The 23,867-nt window shown below is 41.5% G+C and overlaps 1 protein-coding gene across 1 annotated transcript; it reads left to right on the top strand.

The window, feature by feature from the left end:
- The first annotated feature begins 7,793 nt into the window (after nt 1–7,793).
- Nucleotides 7,794–23,038, top strand: MAEL (maelstrom spermatogenic transposon silencer). The gene is made up of 12 exons (XM_069785451.1): nt 7,794–8,039; nt 8,763–8,849; nt 10,964–11,066; nt 13,021–13,176; nt 13,702–13,743; nt 14,627–14,754; nt 15,624–15,678; nt 16,279–16,420; nt 17,649–17,711; nt 18,592–18,724; nt 18,984–19,062; nt 19,871–23,038. Exons 1-12 carry the CDS (start codon nt 7,908–7,910, stop codon nt 19,984–19,986), a joined length of 1,236 nt encoding a protein of 411 aa, XP_069641552.1. The 5' UTR covers nt 7,794–7,907; the 3' UTR covers nt 19,987–23,038.
- The last annotated feature ends 829 nt before the right edge of the window (nt 23,039–23,867 follow it).

The raw sequence follows: 23,867 nt of genomic DNA on the forward strand, positions 1-23,867 counted from the left end.
TTCTGAGCTGCCTGGCTACATTTGATAGCTTTTACTTCCCATTAATGTCAGGAGTGAGTGATATAGATATATAAACTGCTTTTGTTCTTAACCATGATGTTTGTACCAACAAATGTTTAGAATATTTAATAGGGAAATTTGACTTTCTCATTCCAATGAACCTTGAGTTCTGTAATATAAATTCAGCATCAGAAAAAAACCGCAAGAGAACAGCATCTTTCTATAGTATTCACTCCTCTGTATAAATTTCCCATGCTGCTCCTGATTCTTTTTTAGACACCAAAAATCACAGCGTAGCTTTGCTACACTTTCAGAGGGAATCTGAAATTTTCATTTAAGTAAAACAGTAAGTGCATATCAGCAGTAATGTTTTAAGAAGATATTATATAGGTACACAATCATAAGTGAATCATCACAGCTCACAATGTTTTGTGTGTCAGTATATGCAAAAATATACTGAACAGGAGTAAGACAAACTCTGCTTGCATATCTACAGATAACCAAGGAGATAACAGGGTTGTTAAACCCTCTACGGTTTTGGCTGTAGAGAAACTATGGGAAGCACAAATACCTTCAGGGAGCTGAAGTTCACAAATTAGACTTTTGTGATTGTCTAATCCAGCTTTCTTAATAAAACAGACCACATCAATTTGCCACACTACATCCTGTTTGAACTACAGCATATCTGTTACAAAAAGAATCACAGAATATTTTGGGTTGGAAGGGACCTCACCCTGGCCCTAATTTCATCTAACTTCACCTTCTAGTACTGCCAAGCTAGATGGAAGGGCCTTCTTAAGGCATTTCTGAATAGAGGTAATGACAGACTATGATCAAAGCACCCTTAACATTCTCTCTGGAAGTTCAACAGACTGTTATTATGCTATATTCTTGAGCTAACACCAGATCTGGAGAGCATCCCAGGCACAGTTGCTAAAAGCATGAAAGCAGAAGTACTACAGCATCATCAGTCTTGTTTAATAATTCTTTGTTTATCCTTCCAGGGATCATACTGTTAGTCCTTTTGACATAGCATCACATGGGGAGCTCCTCTTTGGTGGATATCCCACTCTATCACCTACGTTATTAACTATTCCCTCAGTCTTTGTATCATTTGCAAGTATCTGTGATGACTGTATGTTTCCTTCAAAGGTACCAACAAATATCTAGTAGTGTGCAGCCAAGAAATGACCTAAGAAAGATCTTACTGAAAATATGCAATTACAATTCTTCATTTAAAATTACATTTTGAGACATCCTAAGCTGTTTTTACTGGGGACTGGATGGTCTCTATCATTGCATTTCCTTAATTTGGTGTTGTGTGGTCAAGTCACATGCCTCACATGTCTGAATACATTACCTTTAGTAACCACACTTAATATCTTTTTGATGCAATTACAAACCAATGTGACAGAATTTATTTTCTGCAAACCCATGATGATTGGCATTAATTACATTACTTTTCTTTAATTCATTATTGAAGCAACTCCTGTATCAGTGATTCTATTCTTTTGCCTGGGATCCCTGTCAGCCTGACAGGTCTATAATTACCCAGGTCATCCTACTTAGGGCCAGATCCAAAACAAGGCTTTGGAAAATTTTGGTACCTAACATTTAGAACTGCAATCTAAAAAGCCCTCATTCAGCAGCAACTTGAGACTGAAAGCATTTATGTACTGTCAAAGTTGACTACACACTTACAATTTTCTTTCTCTGCATGCCCAGGTAGTCCTGAGCACAAAGATGTCTAACGAGCACCCAAGCTAAGGCTTACATACATCTGGGTTGTCGCAGCCAGGTGCCTGTTTTCCACATGAAAACCTAGTCTTATCAGATATTAAGGATTTCCTGGTATTTGTCCAGGATAGTGGAACGATGTAGTGGTTTCACTGGAACCACGGCATTAAAGATATTTGAAATTTACAAATTTACGGCATAGAGGGGATGCAGCTGTACCACACATGGGCAGCTGGTTGCCACGTACCTTGCAACAGGTTTAGTGGTTCTGGGACGTGCTGGTCAGCAGGGTTACAGCACTTGCCAGCAAGTCCCATGCATCCCACAACGCCATGACCTGCAGCCCTGCAACTCCCAGCACAAACACTAATATTTCTGAAGAGCAGACGGAAGCATAGCACCTTTCACTTGAGTTCCCTCAGAAACGTGGAAGAAAGATGCTGATACCACCTGTGAGGCCAGATCCAGAACATTCACAATAGATCTAACGCTCAGCAAACCCCTGCAAAGACAGGCAAGGGAAGAAGGTGGGGGGGATATGGCTTACCTTTTGTAAAAAGGCCTCCTGACTCCTAGGTGTTCAGAGTTACATCCTTAATCACACAGCTGAGATGAAAGGCACCCTCCACTTCTTTTGCAGTTGTGGCACTGTTCAGAAAGAAACCCAAGATTCATTAGGTCAAAAGGAGCGAGACCAAAAGAAAGCTGACAGCTATAGCTTACTGGTTAAATCATTTGCCTAGGGAAGGGGAAGGCTGCAGGTTCTCAGCCCTGAAATGTTTATGCATTACATATGAAACAATAATAATTACCAGACTGGAAAGGCAAAGTTCCCACTTTGTATCACTCTCCAGGGAAATTGTAGGTTTAAAACCTCCATAACCAGGCTGAGAAAGACATCAGCTGTGGTATTATGTGATAAAAGCTTGTCTACACACCCACAAAGGAGTGCAGAGAGACAATGGCATGGGGGTAGCCTAAATAATACCCTGCCCTGGCTCCTCCCACACCCATCACAAGAGCCATCAGCCCATCAAAGGCCCATCTCCACAAGCCCAGATGAGCACAGAGACACAATGGCAGATGGGAACACAAATTAAGGACACAGAAGAAGGGAAAACCTGTCCAGGCCCCTGCCAGGGCTGTCCCAGGAAAGCCTCAGCCCCAGGGTGCAGGCATGAAGTCCATCAAGATGAGTCAAGACCACAGCAACTTTAGGAAGGAGGCGGGTTGCAGCCTACAAATACAGGACACATTGTGGGATGCAAGGGAAGAGCATTTCAGGATTGCACAGGACTGCTTAGGGGATGAATCAAAGGCAAAGAAAAAATCTATGTGATTTGGGAAGGAACAAGTTTGGGCAAATAGAGGGATAAGGGGATAGAAAGGGCCAGTTGTGTGTGAACAGTTTGCTGGGTGATGTGCTTATCTGCCATGCCCTGCACCTGCCTAGCACAGCCTGTTCCTATCTTCTTATTAAATTAATTTATAACTCTTTTTCTGAGTGAAGGACTCTATTCTGAGTGTATGCATGTATATGGGGGGGTCTGAGTGCCAGCCTCTAGTCAAGCCATGTGTTGGAGAGCCCATGTGCCTGGGTGACTGCGGTCACGGCAACCCTGTGTAGTGCTACAGGCTTGGGGAAGAGTGGCTGGAAAGCTGCCCAGCAGGGAAAGACCTGGGGGTGCTGGTTGACATCTGGCTGAACATGAGCCAGCAGTGTGCCCAGGTGGCCAAGAAGGCCAACAGCATCCTGGCCTGTATCAGAAATAGTGTGGCCAGCAGGAGCAGGGAGGTGGTTGTTCCCCTGTACTCGGCACTGGTGAAGCCGCACCATGAGTCCTGTGTTCAGTTTTGGACCCCTCACTACAGGAAAGACATTGAGTTGCTGGAGCGTGTTCAGAGGAGGGCAACCAAGTTGGTGAGGGGCCTGGAGCACAAGTCCTATGCGGAGCGCCTGAGGGAACTGGGGCTGTTTAGTCTGGAGAAAAGGAGGCTGAGGGGAGACCTTATCGCTCTCTACAACTACCTGAAGGGGGGTTGTAGTGAGGTGGGTGCTGGTCTCTTCTGTCAGGTGGCTGGAGATAGGACAAGAGGAAATGGCCTCAAGTTGAGGCAAGGGAGATTTAGGTTAGATATTAGGAAAATTTTTTTTACTGAGAGGCTTATCAAACATTGGAATAGGCTGCCCAGGGAAGTGGTTGAGTCACCACCCCCAGAGGTGTTCAAAAAGCGAGTAGATGGGGTACTTCAGGACATGGTTTAGTGGGCATGGCTGATGGTTGGACTCAATGATCTTGAAGGTCTTTTCCAACCTAAATGATTCTATGGTTCTATGTGACAGTGACTGGAGAGATAGGAGTGAGTCAAGTTAAGTGCCAGCAATTGGAATAGGACTGCAGGTCATAGGGGCCCCCATGTGTCCATGGGGCCAGCAGCTGGAGTGAGTTAGGGCCTGGGTGCCAGAAGCTGGGCTGGGACCACAGGCACTGTGTGCCTAGTTGCCAGCAACTGGAGAGACCCGAGTGAGTGACAGGAACTGCCATCCACCAGAGTGGACCAGGGGTCAGAAGCCCTTATGTGCCAGGGGGGGTGAGCATGCAAGTGTGTGTGTCAGTGTTAGTTATGATCAAGCAGGACTAGCTGGTGGGAAGGTGATGTGCCCTGAGAGCTGGGGAGTGGGGTGCGGATGGTGCACCTCTAATGGCAAAACCACAGGAGGAGCTGGCATGTTAGACTGGGAATACATGCTTGACCTCGCTTCAGTTGGACCTGGGAGTATGGAGCTGTGTCAACCTCACCTCTCTTGGGCTGATGGATCTGGCCTGACATAAGCACCAAATATTTCACTTTGTGGGAGAGTGCTTCAGCCCCAGACCAGCAGGTAAGTGGGTAGCAGCAGATGTAGTCACTGCTGTGTTTTTTAGAATAACTTTGTTCATTCTTTCCGATGAACAACCGTAAGACATACCTTGGAAAGATTATAGCCATGAATGCTGAATGAATGAAAATACATTACTGGCAGAAAAGTTCCAGATGTTTTTTCTCTCTACATAGTACTAGGGCACATAGACCCTCTTTTGAGATATCTGACAAACGCCATGCATTGATGGGAAAGCACAGGTCCCTAATTCTGGAGCTGGTTTTCCAAGGCGAGGTACCTAGGAGTTGAGTGTTGGCATATCAAGTCATTTAATTGAATTAAGTGCATTAAAAAAGAAAAAGTAATATATAAATACTGGCACAACACTTGCTTTTATCTGCTGGAATGGCCCCAGTGCTACAAAAGTTATTTACAAATAGTATAAATGGTCCAGAGAATGCCTTTGCCAGCTAAGTTAAACAGCAGACAACTGAAGAGTTAGAACATGAATTCCTTCAGAGGCACTGGGCTCTCCTCAGGGCCCTGGGGAAGAATACTGACATGGTGCTCTGAAGATGACCTGTTCCCTGTTTGTTCTCTGCCCCCCACCCCAAGTAAAAAAATCCTTTCTCTCTCCACTGCTTATGATTTTTATTTTCCAACCACACCCCTAGCCCTAAGAGAGCTATTACTGGAGCCTTGTGTTTTTCAGTCGATGCATCATTATCTGAATTTCTTTAAAAGAAAGGGCTGCTAAAGGGTGGGTCCCAAAGCTGCACAAAAGAAGATGGTGTGAAGGAAAGTAAAACAAATGTGCACAGATGCACTCCTAGCAACAACTCTTCCAGTAATACAACAGTAAATACTCGCCTTTCTGCCTGAAAAACTAGACCCTGTGCAGAAGTTTGTATTTACAAGAAACAAGTTATTTCTTGCAGTCTCTCCTCAGAGATTTAGCATTAAAGTATCAGAAACTAGACTGGAATATAAATGATTTTCTACAACAGTGAAAGTGACTTTAAAAACACTCACCTGTTCTCATTGAGTTTATATTATGATTTTATACATTTTAAACAATGTGATTGGCCCCTCCTGCATGTTTAACAGCAAATTCATTATGTGGTTCACAAACATAAACCAAACTGTTTCACTGGATTTGAGCAAGACAAAACAGCCTCCAGAAGACTAAACTGCGCCAGCATTTTTTAACCCTCAGAGGAACCAGCCACCAGTGAGATGGAAGAGCAATCTGATCTGACCTTACCTGCCAGCACTTCCAGCAGTGACAAACATAATCAGCTAAGCCACAGATTTATGCCTAACATCAGCTACCTCTTTTGGAGCTAAACAGATTTACACTACCTAACCAGAAGGTGAAAAAAGAGGCTAGACTGAGGGGAAGAGGCAGTTTTCCAGTGATTTGGAAATGCATGGAGGTGTTTTATCACCTTTTTTATCCTCATGCCTAGGTTTACAGTAAATTCAAGAGAACTCTGGGATAGAGGATTGGAAAGAATCTTCCAAGTCAGGGCTACACCATTCATTTTTATCAAGATGGTCTGGGTAACTCCATGGAAGATGGCTGCGTGAGAAGCAGCATGCTAACTCTTCCTCTGCTGCACTACACAGGTTCTGCAGGAACTGCAACTGCATGCTGAAGGAGATCCCTCAAAAAAGACAAGGGGAACAGTGAGGAGTATGGGAGACATCACATGCCTGGGACAAGCAAAACCTGGCCAGAATTTAATCAGGGCCTATGCCAACATTGTCCCTTCAGTAACCTTGTCTCAGGTCAAACTTAGGGTCCTCTGTTCCAGGCAGCCAGATTTCACAATCTCTTGGTTGTATAACTGATTAAACTTTGTTTTAAAGCCCGTTGTGGTTATTGCCCTGCTAATTTCCTTTTTTTACTATGGCCAGTGGTTTTTGAGAGATCAATAGAAAGCTTAAAGGGGGAAGCAACTCATGCTGCTAATCAAGATGATGCAGATCAGATTGTTACCAGCCTTTATCTTATCTGAACTGTGACTCACTATGCCAACTTTCAGTGAAGGATGTGTTAATTATGTCAATGAGATAGATGAAAGGGAAAAAAAGGCCAACAAAAAACAACCCAAAACAACAAAAAGAGAGTCTGGACAGCAGCCTCAGTTTTGTATAGCACAAGGTCCCAAATTATTTTTAATAAGCAAGTTTACCTTTCCAAGCACACGCATGCCCTCTCACCTCCTTTACTTTTCTACCACATATCTCAAAAGCAAGCCCAGGTCTCTTAACTGAAGTTGGTTGACCTCTACCCCCACTCCTTCCTCCACCTCCTGGGCCCTTACCCCGTTATCTGTCACCCCTTATTCTCACCCAGGACCCCAGGTCCTGGTAGCGGTTTGAGCACTACTGGAAGCATCAGAGCAGGCGCATCACCATGATCATCTTGTCTCACGGAGTACCAGCTCCTCAGGAGCTCACTGTCAGGGAGCAGCAGGAGCCAGGCTGCTCCAGGAGAGGAAAGCCAGGAGCCAAAGGGGCTTCACACAGGCTGCAGGGCAGGCACCTTGCCAGCCAGTGCCCAGCCCTACAGTGAGAAGCAGCAGGATGCCTGTTTTGGCCTAGATGAAGTAGCTGCAACCAGTAATAATGACCTCCGAATATTTTCAGAAGTCCCATGTACCAGTGGATGTATTTTGCATATGGAATTCCAGTTGGTCTCTTCTTCCTCCGTTCCTTTGTTCATACGTATGAACATATCTATTTGCGTAAATGAATGTAGTGACTCTTTGTAAGGATTTTACTAAATTTAGTGTATAATGTTATTCAGAGTGAGACGATATAGAGGAGTATGACGCTTTTATTTTGAAAAATCAGTATCTTGCCATTTTGTGAGGGTGGGGAGCCTGCATTTTGAATGTCTACGAGAACTTGGTGCAAACCATTGCTCCCACTGGGTATTTCTTAACTTTCAGCACCCAAAGAAAATAAAAAAAAACCCAGACAGCAAACAACCCTGCCACACTCTCCTCAAGGCCAGTCTTGAGGCGACGGCTAAACCCGCGACGTGCCCGGCGCCCTTGACGAGGGCCGCCCAGCCCGCGGCTGACACCGGCGCCCAGGAGGACGGGCGACCGTTACCTGTAACGGTTATCCTCCCCTTGCCGCCAAAAGGCGAGGGCGGGCGCGTGCCCCGCCCCGCCCCGCCGGCAGCTCCTCAGGGAGCCCCGCCCCGGAGAGCCGGGCTGCCCGGGGCTGCCCGTCAGCGGGACGCGGCGGCGTGGCGCGGTGAGCCGGAGGCCAGGCGAGGTCGGCGGTCGCCATGGCGCACCGCAGGGGCTCCCTCCGCCCCTACTACTTCTTCGTGCGCGACCAGCTGCCCGAGCTGCAGGGGCGCGGGCTACCCGTGACCCGCGTGGTCGACGCCGTCCCCTACTGCTCCCAGGCGTGGGCGGTAAGGGGAAAGGCCTCGCCCGCCCCTCGCCTCTCCGGCCTCCTGCGGTGGGGGAACGGCTTCGGGTTACGGCAGCTTAAAGGTGGGGAGGGCAGGGGGGAGGCTTGCGGCGCGGCCCTGCTCCAGCCGCAGCGTGCCGGGGCGGTGGGTTACACAGCAGCTCACCTGCCTTTTGCTGATGGGGAACCAGCACTCATCAGGTGGATCCGTGTGGTGCCCCTGTGCGGGCTGTGTGTGGGACAGAATGTCAGCGTGGCCTTTCTTGGAGGGTAAAGTAGCTGGCAGCTCAGTTGCCGTATGTTTAGGGTTCAAATGGGCATCTTGAGTGACCTCAGCTGGCTCTAGCTAAGAAGCACAAGCTACGCCGTCCTCCCTTCAGCTGTGGAGTGGTAGCTCTGGCTTGTGTGTGATGGGTAGTGGCATCCTTGGCTGGCAAGAGTAGTTTCAGAAGACCTTTTGTCTGTGGTGGGGCAGTGCTAGTTTGCCCTTGTCTGAAGATGCTTCAAAAGCATGTGCTCGCTATGTGTTTTGAATCAAGGCTTATGGCTTCGATAGGGAGAAAGCTACTGTTAGAGTCAATGTTAGCAGTTGGTAGTTCTTGCCAAGCGTTGATAATGTCCTTTGGAAATGCACAATTAATTTCTTACGTGGAGTTTGTTGGTTTGTGGGACTACTAGAATGAAGCAGTAAAAGCCTTTTTTTAACAATTCGCTTTCCTTCAAGTTGCTGACTAAGGAAGAAAAGATGGCATATACAGAGAAGGCTCGTAAGTGGAATGAAAATAAATGCTCTCAGAAGACAGTAAAAGAGGTAAATGCTGAGAAAGGAACACCCTTCAATGTAGCTAAATAAGAAGTGAAGTAAGTGGTGTTGGGGTTTGGTCAGCTGTGACGCTGTGGAAGGTCACCTGCTTTCCATAGCCTCCAACCTCGAGGTTATGACTGCTGTGGTAGTCCATACCGTTATGAAGGTTATGCAGAAAATTGTTCTAGCTTGAATTGAAGGTGAGAATACTCTATACCATTTTAAACCAGCACAGCTTGTTCCTTTGGGCTCTTTTACCCAGTAAAATATAGTTCTCTAACAACTTAGTTTTATGTTTAACAATATTTTATAATGACTGACTTACAATGTTTTTATTTATAATACTGTAAATGGGTATGCTTTCTGGTCATAGGGTCATGTTGCTTTTGCTTCGTGGGTGTCCTTAATTTAGGTGGCTCTTGTCTGACAGCCTGAAACCACATCTTACGCACAGCTGATTTGGCATTCTCAGGTGGCTGTGTGGTGGACCAGGTCAATGAAATGTGGCAACCTATGCACAAAAAGAATAATTACACATTATTTTGTTGTGGAGATTGTGGAGAGAATAGTAATGCTATGGTAGAGGACAGAATCCCACAATGTAGCAATAAGCAGGTTAAGCTGAATGAGGTTGTGGTCAGAAATAGTGCTAAACAGATCCCTTCTACTATTTACTGTCTTGAAAGGGGGTGTGTGTGTGTCCTTTGTTGTGGGGTTTTTTTTCCCCTCTTCTGTCTGTCTCTCTCTCCCAGCAGTTCCTTGAAGCATGGTTTGCTTTGGAGTTTGAATTATGTGAGGTGTCAGAAAGCTTATTTTATTCCAGTCTTGGTTGACAGTGTAAAAACTTGTGTGTCAAAGCAAAGAGCCTGATTGAGTAAATGGATAACACTGCATTTACTTCTTCATCTCGTATTACTAGATACTGACTATGAACTATGATTTACTGGTGAGGATAAATTTTAGGACTTTTAACTAGCAAAGCTGGATTAGTTAAATTAGTCCATATAGACTAGTAGGGAGATGTTAGGCAATGTTTTCTGATTTTGGGGGGCCTGCCTGTATGGGGAAGAACTGTTTAAAACGTGATAATCTTGTTATTTAGCAGGCTAGGGGTATGTAATTAATGAAACTCCATTTTCATATGTAAAGGAGAGCTACATGAAATGACAACTACAGTCATAAATGGAGGCTTCTGTATTTCCTTCCACAAGGTGTAGCATTTTAGAAAGCTGTAATCAGGGAAAGGAATAATTGCTTTACCAAAAGAAAGAACATCATCCTTGTTGCCTGTCAGTGGAAATAGAGAAGTGTGTATGAGATTGATTGTGATCTCAATTTATTAATCGCACCCCTGTACACAGACAACCACAGTTATTTTGTGTAGTGAAAGGTCGTGGTAATGTTTTGGAAATGACCTAAGCTTACTTGGATGGGACTAATTCCTCATTTTATTTTAAATAGTTTAAATTGATAACAAGCTTTGGCTAAAATGGTAATCTGGAATTAGTGTACCTAGATGTGAATGTTATTCCCAGTTTGGGTCTTGAATGATTGAATTCTGTAAGCCTGCCAGGTTTTTCTTCCTGTCTTCTTAAAAGCTTATTGTTCATGCATGGATTTGCAATGCTTAATGGGCATACGCTCCCCTCTTACTTGCTCTATGCTGGAGCAATCTCGTGAGTTCCTTAAGGCTTTATCAGCTTTTCAAGAATTTGATTCCTAGTCAAAGGCAACTAATAGGAGTGCCAAACTCTCATAAGGTTTATGGAAAAAATTTTGAAATTGCAATTTGAAAAGTTCCTCGCCTGTGACAAGTGGTTGAACCTAACAAAATTATTTTTAATTTTTTTGTAATTGTGTTTTGTAAATTTAGCTGTAGTTCTCTCTAGTTGTAGCGAGCTGACCGAGGTATAAAGATACTTCTCTCTCTTTTTGTTAGAAGAGAACTCTTGCCTTCCTGGTCTGCAGGTACACAGGCACTTGTATATAAACTGCAGACTTGTTCCACCTAACCATAACTGTTAGTGGATGCTATATAAGGAGGTGAAGGACTTTATTGGAGGTTAGTAGACTCTTTTGATTTTTTTTTTTTTTTTTTTTAACTTTCTCATCTTTTCCAGACATGTAATCTGGCTCATCCGGTTCCTGCTTGTCTGACCACAAAGATGCCCAGTGTTACTTCTCTTCCAGATGCCCCTGCTATGTCTTGGAAGAATGATCAGGGTATAGTAATCTTAAAGCAGTTGATCCTGGTAGATAAAAGCTTGCCCTTTATAGATATTCTCAATGCTACCTATACAAAGACTGTTTACATTTTCCTAATAGCCATCTGTGTCAACTGTTTGTTTGTTTTAAACTAATGGTCTACTGCTGTAAAAAGGTCTTTTGTAGTACAGAAGGAAGTCTGTACAAATGTCCCTACCCCCCCCCCCAATAATTCTGTCCTCTGTTTTTTAGCTTGATGAGAGTATAGCCACTAATAGTTTCTTTACAATTATGTAGAGGTTTTTAAGAAAAAGGTAACTCTTCAACTCCTACCTTTATGATTTCCAAGGCCTAATCCAAGTTTAGTATGAAAGAATACTTGTACCAATTTTAAAGAGTAAAGAGTTGTTGGATATCAAAGTTCAAAACTTGTACGGTAGAGGCATTAAATAAAATTATGACCTGGCCTCTTTCGGAGAATAAAAGAGGGGATATGTACTTTGTCAGTGCTTTTATAACATCCTAGCTTGCTTCCTCACTGAAGGAAGTCTTGAAAACTAAACCTTTCTTATCTGTACCCTCTCTTCAAATGGATGTTTTAATTAGAACTGAGTAATGAACACATCTGTAATCTTTTCCCCAATGAACATTACATTATTCTGAAAAATGGTAAATAGTAGTGCTTACAAGCTAAGTCAAGCAGCCAGTTAATATAAGCTGTATCTGCTGTGTGGTTAAGTCTCAGCTCAACCCTTTACCTAACAAGCCTCTTGAACTATTTTCATGTTGTCATGGTTATGGAGGGGCAGGAAAGAGTAGCTCCGTAAAAAGTGTAATACTTGTTAGCGTCCTCCATGCCAGAGGTCATGCTCCCCTGTCATCACGATGCAAATTTGATCAGATTGATCATGGTGGCTTGAGCTGACATGGTTGATCTTTAAACTGAATGAGAGGGGTAAGGATAAAGGATAATAGGTGCATTTTATGATGCTGCTGCTTAATATTTCTCAGTAAAAGTCCTGTATAAATTTTTTCATAAGGAAAGCAGTTCAAACTCAGGTAGGAGAGGTATCTTTCCTATGACCCCGCAGCTTGTAGAGTTTAAGACCCATGTAAGAGAGCACCAGCATTCAAGATTGGGACAACTGGTGTTTAATGCCATAAAGTCTGGCATACAGCATTGTTTCTGTGTAAAAACAGTTATACATCTGTATTATTTAGTAGAACAAGTAGGACTTTTTGATGAGGGGCAGAACTTAAGGGTAAGGATTAAACAGCTACCTTAAACTTCAACGAGAACATTATATGACATTCATGAAGACAAGGATTAAGGTGTATTGTGAAATATTTTTCATAGTTGGATGTTCTTTAAATTAGTAAACAATAAATTTATTTCTTGATGTTTGCCTTGTGTATTCTTGCCACCTTCTTTGGGAGCTCATTTAGTGGAGGAAAAGCAATCCTTTTAATTAGTGGACTTCTCAGGTCCTCTTACCCCAGAAGATTATTACCAGCTCATTTAACTTGTGTAAGTTACTGAATTGAGCTTGTGAGGCTGCTTTGCAATTACTGATTATTTTTTTTTCTAACCTTATTTTCCCAAAGGGTAGAGAGACTCATTTTAAAAAAGAGTAGTAGTTCCTGTTGGATTCCAGGCCTCTTAACATTGGGGTTTGATTTTTTTTTTTAAATTGCTTTTATTTTGGATTTTTTTCGCCCTTATCTCTACACACAGTAGCATCTATGGAAGGTGTACCAGGACTACCAGTACAGCTGACTCTTGCCTCAGTATTAGTTACCTTGTCACCTCAGATACAGAGAAGGATCTGTGTGTTTTACTTGGTCATTACTCTACTTTACTCACTTGTGATAAAGTGCACCGAAGCTTTCACTGGATGAGATGAGGCCAGGATGCCTTGCTGTAACCTCTGGTGGCTCTTCTGAAAGTGTTGGGTTTTTCTTTTCCTTTCAGCTGTGGTTGCAGACATCTTCTACTTCCTGAACATTTACAGTCATGGCAAGCTGCCATCCCACTGTGAACAGCGCTTCCTTCCTTGTGAGATTGGGTGTGTCAAGTACTCCCTACAGGATGGCATAATGGCTGATTTCCATCACTTCATAGATCCAGGTGAGTTCCAAGGAAGGGAGACAGGAAGTAGTTAATCTTGCTTTGGGGTGAGAGGGAGGCTTTCTAGTGTCACTTGCTACTGCGCTGTCCCGATTACATTTCTGGTATTAAGTCAAGTTTATTTCTTTGACTATAAGTGGTTGGACTTCTTAAAATATTGGAGAAGTGCTGATTGTTTCTGAAGAGATGGACTTAAGTGTCAGAACTGCATGAAGCTTCAAAGAGGGTAGAATAAATCCAGGAGAACCTTCAGATGTTTGTGCTTTACATTTCATGCTAATGAATGTTTTCTTGATTGGACCTAATCACACACAGTATACAATATACTTTGTTTTTAAAAATGCATATAATTGAAAATAACTTTTTCAAAAATAGTTGTGGCAGTTGTACAAGGCCATAAGGGAATATGAAGCTGTTCCTTTTTGTACATGAAACTATAGTGTATAGTTGAGAGTTAAGGATTTGTCATTGTGGATGTTGGATGATGATTGTTCTTTTTCTCCCACCTACCCTGCTCTTCTACAGAAGTACCACCACGTGGTTTTCGGTACCACTGCCAGGCTGCTAGTGAGTATCAACGGAGGAAAAGAAGGATATGCAAAGGTGTACAGTTTTAGACTCAGCTTATCTGATCTGTATCCAAATGTTTTGTAAGTCTACAGGTTCTCCATCTGGGAACTTGTCAAGTTTTGAAGAGAAAGGAGTGACAGCAGCTTGTCTCAGTCACCTTTTATGTTTCTTGTACCCACAAATGGCAGAGCACTTCACCCAAAATGGTTTTGTCAATGGCAGTTATCTGTATTCTGTCTTTCTATTTTAATTCAATAATAACTGCAGTATGTTCTTCTGAAATGGGACAACTTTGTATGGCTTTAAATGCTTTCAAGCCCACCTGAGCAGAGTATCCTTCCCTTGATAGTCCTTGCGTATATCTTCAGCATGAAGTGCTAATTCATAACAGGGTAACTCAGAGACCCTAGTTTGTATTTAAAAGTCGTAAGTGTTTTGCAGCTTTACAGGCATCAATAAAGTTAAAGCATTTATACCATTGTTGTGTCTGGCTTGGCCTGCCTTGTTTCCCTTGTGACTCTTAAGTAGTGTTTATAGATTCCAGTTTGTTTCTATTAGGACACTTCCTCCCCTTGTGTACAGAGGGAACAAACTTGACCCATGTTTTCCTATGCCAAATACTTAGATAATGGCCTGTTAAAAGGGGTAAGTGTGTGTGTGTTTGCACGCAGCCCATACCTGCCAGTCTTCTGCTGACAGAAGCAAGGTTTTGATAGCTTAATCACCAGACACTGCCTATAGAGAAGAGTTGTATGTGATTGTGTGTATACATATATGTATATAAAAAGATACAAGGGAGGGGGAAATGAAAGGGGACTTAACCATAACTTGGTGTTTTTTCTTTTTTTTCTGCCCCCCTCCCCCCCCCCCCCCCCCTTAGGTGATGCCACTCATAAAATCCCTATATCTGGATTTCATCTTTCACGTACTTGTTACGCAGTTGTCTTAAAGGAACTTCTTGAGTTTGTCCAGCCAGCCAGAGGTGTTTGGCCTCACTTTTACTGCAGGGTATGGCCAAGGTCGAAGTAAGATGCTCTAAATCAAAACCTCTAATTTAACTTCTGTTAGGTGACTAAGGAGATACTACACTCTAAAACCTGATCAGTGTGCAAATGAGTGGGAAAAGACACCAAAGTTTTCCAGTTCTGTGCAGGAAGAAATGGCCCCTAGAAGCTAACCTTTTTATAAAGCAGAGACCTAATTTTCTGCCTTCTTATTTTCAGCCTGCACTTCTGGCTCTAGTCTACTGACGAACATTTCGCTTGGTCTCTGACAGTGTTTTGACTTAGGTTGAGGGCTTTTAAGATTGACTTAAATTGATTGTGCTGAATAATAGTCACACAATTCTGCTTTTCTAAGGGATGTTTTTACATTTTTATGACTCTTGCCCCATGAGAATACTGTAAATCTTAATTTTTGCTCAAGTTTCATTTGCCAATGAGCAAAACAAAATAATAGGATTCAGAGGCGTTTAAGCTTCATGACAGCTATACTACATTTCAATTCCCTTTGAGCCTAATGTTAATCCTTAAAAAGATGGGGAGAGTCAAGATCTTGGGCTCCATCTATGAATATAGGGCTTTGAAGAAATATGCATGAAAAAAAAATCTTTGACCACTTAATGGAGATACCTGTAGTATGGATTAACCTTTAACCTGTCCCCAAACATTAGTCTAGAATTTCTCCTGGGGTTCGGTTGGAAAGCCTCTGTGGCATTTTGTTCCTCTTCAGTATAATTTTCAGGAAGTGTACATTCAGTCTCACCTCCAAAACAAAATTCATTGGCTGTGGCTTTTTCAGACCCAGTTAGTAGTCTTGCAGATGTCAGAATTACATATTGTACTACTTCAATCTGACTGAAATTTTCATTCCTCTAGTCTAATGACAGATTCCGAATTAAATGGTGTCTCGATCGAATGGCTAGCATAACAGGTAGGAAATGGATAATTTGTGGCCTTCCCCCGCACCGCTGCCTCCCCTCCCCCCATGAAAGAGGGGTTATGTAATCATGGACAGCTGTATTTGTCCGAAAATCTTCGGGTCTCAAAGGTTTCATAAAACTTGGTACTGACAGCTAGAACTACTTTGCGTGCTTCTCCCTCTTCTTTTCCTCCCCATTAGTGACAGTAAACCAGCAGCATTATCAGCTAACTGGCTAATGAGCGCATCTGTACAATAACATACACTGTTTCTTGCTCAGCCAGTTGAAGGAGCACTGGAGGCAGTGACGTTACTGTGAAGGTGGGTGTATGGTAACACATGGGAAAACTAATAGCTTCTGAGGAGAGATGGCCCGCAAGTAGGATACATGATTACTGAGGTGGAGAAAATCATGGGAATATAGAACAACACACTTTGCTAGGAAGCCAGGTTTTATTAAAATCACTGGTGGAATAACTCGTTAAGGTTTACAAAAGCTTCGATGCTCTGGTAAGAGGCTGGACAATGAACAGGGACTGGCTGAGAAGTGAGCTGCGCAGAATATTCACTGACTCTTTTGTTCTCCTGACCTGGATTTTCTCTGAGCTACAGGCATTGAGAGCCATCTGGAGCTTCTTGATGTAGAAGACCTAGTAATAGAACTGTACAGGAAGAAATACCAAAAGGAGCCATCCAAGACTTGGGTGTGTAGAGAAATGGATGTCTTCCTGTGGGATTTCTCCAGTAACACCAGGTATGTTGAGTTCTTTGCGGAAACGTATATTAGCCTGATGTGTCTTGGTGCCCTGCATACAGCTTGTATGCTGCTAGCGTAGAATGTTCTGCAAGCCTTCTAATAAAAAATGCTTCCTGTCACATTGTGAGTACAACTGGAAATGAAAAATACTTTCCCAAAAGAAGTATAAACACAGATGGCTTTTTAATGCTGAGTCTGAGGCCTAATTTAAAGGTGGGGGTAAAAACTGGGAATAAAATATGTTGTGATATTTAACTGGAAATCATAGAAGTGAGAAGATTCAGCCTCTCTTAGAAGAGAGGACCTGGCTGTTGTTATACATCAAATGCCTCGCGCTGCTACTGTGATGGGGGACACGGTATGTTTGCCAGTGGTATAAATCAAGTTCTCAAGCATAAGCGTTAAGCTAGATCCTATCTTTTTTTTTTATTCCGGAATGAATGTTCTTTATTACACATCTGGAATCCTATTTACTTTGTAGGACTTTCCCCCCCCCCCTTTTTTTTTTTTTTCCAATGTGTCTTGAATGGTAAAGCTTTTCCTGCTTTCAGATTCTTCTGTGTTTGTACAAAGAAGTGGTATGTAGCTTGTGGTGTGGCGGGGGAATATTTAGTGATGATGCAGTTAACTTAGAAATATACTTTTAACTTTTCCTCTGCTACTGTTTTCAGTAAGAACCAATAATTTGATCTTAAATTTTAGTAGATCTTAAAAAAAAAATCTGGGAAGTCTGCTTACTTATAGTATGGATTTTAAGGTCTATTGGGATAATCAATGTCACTTTTTATAGTCAGGCAGTTTTCACTTATGAGTATCTTCACACTAGAGGGAGACCTTAACAAGAACGGAAAAATGTAGTTTAAAGTACACATTGGAGAGGAAAGTGGAGATGCTTATACTAAGAGGAACTGTTTCACATTAATGGGAAATTTCAAATTGTTACCTTTAAATTCCATTTGTCTCTTAGGATTCTCTTTTCTTCCTTGCCCTGACCTCAGCATGAAGCAGGTTGCCTGTTAAGCATGCCTTTTAACTCTGCATAAACCACTTAGAGCTTAGTTATTGAACGCTGGTACTCTGTGAAATGTTAAAGGTGCTGTATGGTCACTGAGACAAAAGATAATATCTTTAATATTTGTTCCTGTTCCTTCTGACCAGACCAAGTATTCATGTTGATTAACAACGTAGATGCTTCTGAAATAAGCCTGAACTTCATTTTGCGTAGGTGCAAGTGGCATGAAGAGAATGATATACTCTGCTGTGCTTTGGCATCCTGTAAGAAAATTGCGTGAGTATTGCTAAGGAGTTATCTCCAGTATGATGACTCTTTATTTTGTTATAGATGCATGTTTTTGGCTCTGGCTTCTCTTGACTGCCTGGAGTGCTGTAGTTCCAGATCTTGAGTTTTATTTATTCCCTCCACCCCCAAGATTTTGTTCTATTTGTAACTTCCATTGTTGTTCATATGGCTTAGCAGTATGCTGTAAGTCTTAGCACTTAGATGTAACATAATTTCTGTGATAGTGATGTCCATCACTCTATAGTCATCCTTTCACTACCTCTGCTTACTTTTGGAGAGTTGAGAGAAGTGTTAATTACATTAGAATTCACTGTTTTTCCTGAGAGGTTTAGTATACCCGTATTTGGTGAGAAATTCTCGGCACGTTCTAGTATACCTCTACTTTGGAAACTTTTATACTGCCTTACATATAACGTAGATACATAAGGTTCTGTAATCTTTTTGGTGTGGAGAAAGGGAAAGTAAGTAGTTGGGAAACAAGGAAATGCCATTTAAGATATCAGTCAGTAGCACTTAGAGAGATAATGAATAGTCTTTCATTCAAAAAAACTCTTGTTGTGTACTGCTATGCCTTGCAAAAAAAATGTTGCTTTTCACACTTCTAAGTGGTTGCATTTGATAGTGTGGGGAAATAGTTGTTTTGGTTTCATGTGTAGTTGTAGAATAGGCTGGTGGTCTTGGCAGGATGCAGGGTAACTATTTAGCTGCTGCGATAATGTCTTTCTGCCCTCTGACATATGCTCTGTGCATCTCGGTCTGTGGTTGCTTTTGTTTGCCAGCTGAAGAACTACAAATGCTGTGCTTCCGTATATAAGCATTACAGCCCTTTTAGCCAAACTTTTCTTGTTTTCTTTTTTTCTCGGTCAAGTTATTGCATCAGTAAATGTTTAGCTAGTGTGTATGGAGTCTCACTGACAGCAGCTCACCTACCTCTTCAAGACTCCAATTATGGTGAAAGCACAAGTACCAAGATGGTGATACTGGATGCTGGACGTTTTCAGGTCGGATTCTTTAAACTGGTATCCTGTTTTATTGCTAGTTAACTTCAGTGTTCAAACTTGCCAATTTCAGGTTAGCTGTTTTTTCTTTGGATGATGTCTTTTGTGACATATATTAGGCAGACTGATGAAAGAGAAATAATCACTAGCTGGGTCACTTCCTGTGAGCTTTTGACCATAATTCATAGGTTTAATGGATAGTTGTGTATACTGCATTTTAGAAGACACATATGTTATTTTGAATGTTTATTTCTTCATACAGAAGATGAAGCCTGAGGGTTCTGGATGTGACAGACATTTCGCTTCTCCAAGTCAGGATCAAGAGTTAGTCCCTTCTAATTGTGAGTTTGAAACTTTCACATTTGTAAGGGGAAAAAAGTATTTAAACTTAATCCAGTTGCTGCTTCTTCAAATTTCTGGGCTTAGATGTTGCCTGTCAGTGGCATAAAGCCACTAAACAGCTCTGCATGAGCTGTGCTTATTCCTGCATGTGAATTTCACTCAATTTCTGAAGACCTAAGCATAAAGCTGCCCTTTTCTTACTGGACATAATCTTATGGTCAAAAAGGTCTATCAAAATTTAGTTTTTCTTATAAATGTTGCTCTCTGATTTATATCCCCTTATTTTTCTGCTACTTCAAGTCCATTCTCATGCTTAGGTGCTTTGAGGCAGGGCCATCTGTAAAATACTCTCCTTGCTCTTAAGTCATTATATGTGCAGACTCAGCTGGTACTTGTTGCAAGTATTCTATTACAACTCAGTTCATAAAGACTGCTCATTTAAAGTCATCTTTTTGGAGACAAAATTTTTTTAATAGAAGGCACGTGAGCTCAGTTCATCTGGGCAGTTCATGGCTAATCTTTGGAGGAACAGAATGAAGTTTGCAAGACAAATAACTAAGAATTCTGAGTTTGCAGCTTATTTTCTTGCATATAAAATACATGCTGAATTAAACTCTGAAACTGTTCCAGTTGTAAATCATGAGATCTTACGGTCTTGGTGTTTATAGAGGACACAACCCCTGTCTCTGACTTTATATATTAGAGCTATGGAATAGGCTCAGCTCCACAGCATATGAAGAACAATTCCATTAACTTATGCAAGCTTTAAAGGCTGTTTTGATTTGCAAACTGTATTTAATTTAATAGGTGATTCTCCATGTGGCATGAAGACTTCCCTTTATGGAACAAGTACCATGCGAGGAAGAGGAATTACTCGATTGCTGAAAAGTGCATCTGATCTATCCAAGTCTTCCAGTAATTGAAAATCTTTTCTACATGCAGGACTGCTGTAAATTCTAATTTTCCTTGTTTCCCTAAGATAACCAGCAGTTTCTCCAGGCTGCAGTTTTTCATCTTACGTGCAGCCCTTGACAGTTCAAGTCCTTGTTAGAACGATAAAACTGTTGACTGGATTTAAAGATGACGAAAATCTTGCTTATTCTCTGCAGGAAGACTTATTTTGAAGGGACCTGACAGTTGCATCCTCTCTTTAAAAACACATGCCATACTAGTTCTATTTCTTAATGGATGGAGTGCAAATTCAAGAGTGATTAGTCAATATCATTGGATTAGAATAATTATTTAGTGACCAGTGTGACTTTAAACAAGTGCTTAATTTCTTCTTTAATAACTTCCTTCCTCTCTTCTGCATGTGGAAGATAGAATTTCAGTGTATAAGTCTCTCCCAAAAAATGATGCGGGGGAGCACTGAAGGTATGAAGGGCTGCACTGGGAGAATTAAAGGTATAACAGTCTCGAAGGTTTGCTATAATCTGTCAGTTCTAGCCATGAAGAATTTGAGTGGTCATTCAAGGCAAAAAAAGCAGACTTTCTATGAAATGTCTTGGAAGAAATGTGGTGGCAAATTTATCCATCTATTAATGTTCTTTTAGAGGCACAGGTTCTATACACGAGGAACAAATACAACATAGATTTTTATTTTTTTTTCCCTTGCATCAGTTTTCTGTTTAAAAAATGATGTGTCTCAAACTTAGAGATGGAGGAGGAGCTTCCGGTGTTATGGGGTTTTTTGGAAGGAATATCAAATTCAAACTGGTACTTTAATCTTCACATATAATTTCACAAGTTTAGTCAGGCTGGGTAGATACCAGTCATAGTTATTTGAGGGCACATAAAAACTGGGAGACTGTCTGATGTATCACTAGGAAGTTGGATGTTCTGTTTTATGGAGGTACAAGTCTTGGACTAGTCCCAAAAAGTTGTCTGTTGTCTGAGCCTCGTCAGTAGTCCATGTGTCTTTAAGCAACTGATTCTCAGAAATAAGAGCTTATTTTTTTAAATTGTTACTACATTTTGTTCCAACAGAGGTCCAGTTGTGAAATACTATTTCCATAGCAACTAACTGTGAGAAGATATTTATTTTGTTCCTTGTAGGAACTGAAGCTCAAAATTAGGTCGTTCATTCTTTTGGATAATAGGAAACAAAACCCCAAACCAACCAAACAAAACCCAAAACCCAACCAAAATAAGAGGTCAACACATTTATGAATAAACTTGAGCATGCTGATCAGTATGTCAAAAAAGGCCAGTCACTGGTTTAGTTGGAAGCCTATTACAGTTGTTGTAAGGCCAGTTGAAGCCCTTCATCCAGTATTGCAGGATCACTGAACCATTTTGATGCCTCTTACCTAGCAGTTTGCTTATATGACTGAATTTTCTTGAATTATTCAGTATTTCTTTCCTTTGATGCTGTTGTTCAACCTGCTAAATTTCACCAGATAAGGGACAATAAACCTCTAAGACTGAGATTTATCAATGAAGCATCTGGGAATGTTGTAGCAGACTAAGAGTGTCTGTTTAGGAGTGGTAAAGGCTTCTCTGCATTGGAATAGAGTTGTTGAAGTTTTAAGTTTCGTAATTTGACAGCTATTGCTGCACTGACTTTCAAAACATACAGAACTGTAATCTTTGAATTATTTTCAGAGGTCAGTGTTGCAATAAAAGTTTCATGTTTCAGTGCTTAAGAAGAAGAGAATTCATTGTTATTAAAATATTTATTTGGTATCAGTGTAAGTACACAAACCAAAGAGCATTTGTTACTATGCTTAAGGTATTATACATCTTCAAGACTGAGATAAATAATCTGAGCAGAAATGGAGAAAATACAGAGTTAGGGTTCCATGGCATGACTATACCTTACCACCTGTAACTTAAAATGGTACATAAGCTGTATAAGACCTAGTTATATGCTGTAGGCAATGGGCTGTTAACTAGGGCAGTATCTGTCTTGCTGTAATAACAACCTGTGGCATTTTTTGTAGTGAAAATTGTAATATCTACCTAATGAGAATGAGTATACTAACTTGATGCAGCCCATTTAATACTATTATTCTTCATATATTAAGGGGGATCCCTAACAGCTGTTGGAGGAAGATAGAAAATTCTTTCATTTTTGGAGCTCTGCTTCCCTGACTGTTTTGCAACTTGAAACTCCATTTGATTTCTTGAAAAATAAATTCTGCTTAATAAGCACAATACAGTAATGCTTCTCTCCTTTAATGGAAAAGTAAAGATGAGGGAAAGGTGGTGACTTACAACCTTAGCACACTTCTTAAGTGCGCAAGGAATAGTACTGGTAAGGTACAAACTGTGGGTCAAAATTGGAACACAATCCTCCCCACTTGCATGACAAAATTCTCAAGGGGAAATGAAACCAAGTAAAGGCAGAATGGCTCTTGAGCAGAGCTTGAGTGATGTAGCTTTAAACTTCAGTGGTGTAGCTTTAAACATGTGCTTTTCACATGGTAAAAAGTAACAGTATCTTAATACTTTCTGCATATGGGTGTATAGGTACCATACAAACTGAACTGTCTAAAGAGTTGTTTTTGTAAAGGAGACATTTAACAGATTCTATTAGACCTGACTTCCTGTCCTCCTGTTAGTGTAGCTTACTCAGTCCCATGACAGTAATGGGTAAAAGTCATCCTGGTTTTCCATACACGTTAGAAAGTTAATAGGTATTTTTGCTCTTGTTATATGAATAGTACATGAATTGTTGAACTGGGCGTTACTACTCTCTACTATAAAGGTTTTGGCTAGGAGAACAGTTGTCTGAGGGTCATGTCACCACAGTCCATTGTGTTTTCAACTTTGATCTAGTCTGACATCAGTATATTAACCTGTAATTACATACTCTTTTACATTCTATTCAAAGAGTAGATAACTGATATTGAAAAATAAAGCATGTTCATGTAGAGTAAGCAGCAGTTACTGCTTCCATGTAGCAGAAACTATGAATTTGACTGTTACTTGTGCATTTCTGGCTTGTGCATCTTCTTTCAATAAACTGTAGAAACCAGGTATACAGAAGAAGTTCCTGTTGACCCCTGTCTCTGCTCCAGCTAAGAATATCCTTATCAGTACCTTGTATTCTGCTTTAGCAGAAATGTTCTCTTAGATATATGCTGTAGATACAGTAATACCTGGGTTTGATGTCTAATTTAATTTGAAATTTATTTTGGAAGGCTGATCTCACTAGTAAAGATTGAGGCAAAGAAGGCATTCAGTCCCTTGACCTTCTCTTTGTCCTTCATGACCAGGTCCCCATTCCCATTCAGATGCACCCACAGAAGTCCTTCTTGTTGCCCTTCGTGTGCTTCACCTGATTTACTTCGGGTAGGCTTTGGCTTTCCTAACCCCGTACCTGCCTACTCACACAGCATCTGTGTTTGTCCCAGATCACTTGTCCCTGCTGCTACCTCCTGTATGTTTCCTCTTTATGTCTGAGTTTTGTCAGGAGCTCTTTGGTCAACATCTGCTTGTTTTCCTGTTTATCTTGGAGGAGGTGATACTTGAAAAATCAACAAGCTCGCCTGGACCTCTCTTCAGGACCATGTGCCACAGGAGTCTTCCAAGCAGATCTCCAAACAAGGCCAAAGACTGCTTTCCTGAGGTCCAGGGTTGTGATCCTGCTGTTTGCTTTTTTCCTTCCTCTTAGGATCCCAAACTCCGCTATCTCATGGTTAGTGAAGTTAAGTTTGTCCTCCAGCCTTTGCATCCCTGACCAGTTTCTTGTTTTATAAGTATGAGGTCCAGCAGAGAGCGCCTCCCCTCCTTGGCTCCTCAATCACTTGTATCAGGAGTGTTGGGCTTCTTCCAGTTGTCTGAAGAAGGCCTTGTGTAC

Source organism: Haliaeetus albicilla, chromosome 6, assembly GCF_947461875.1.
Source record: "Haliaeetus albicilla chromosome 6, bHalAlb1.1, whole genome shotgun sequence".
In the NCBI taxonomy this organism is placed as follows: Eukaryota; Metazoa; Chordata; class Aves; order Accipitriformes; family Accipitridae; genus Haliaeetus; species Haliaeetus albicilla.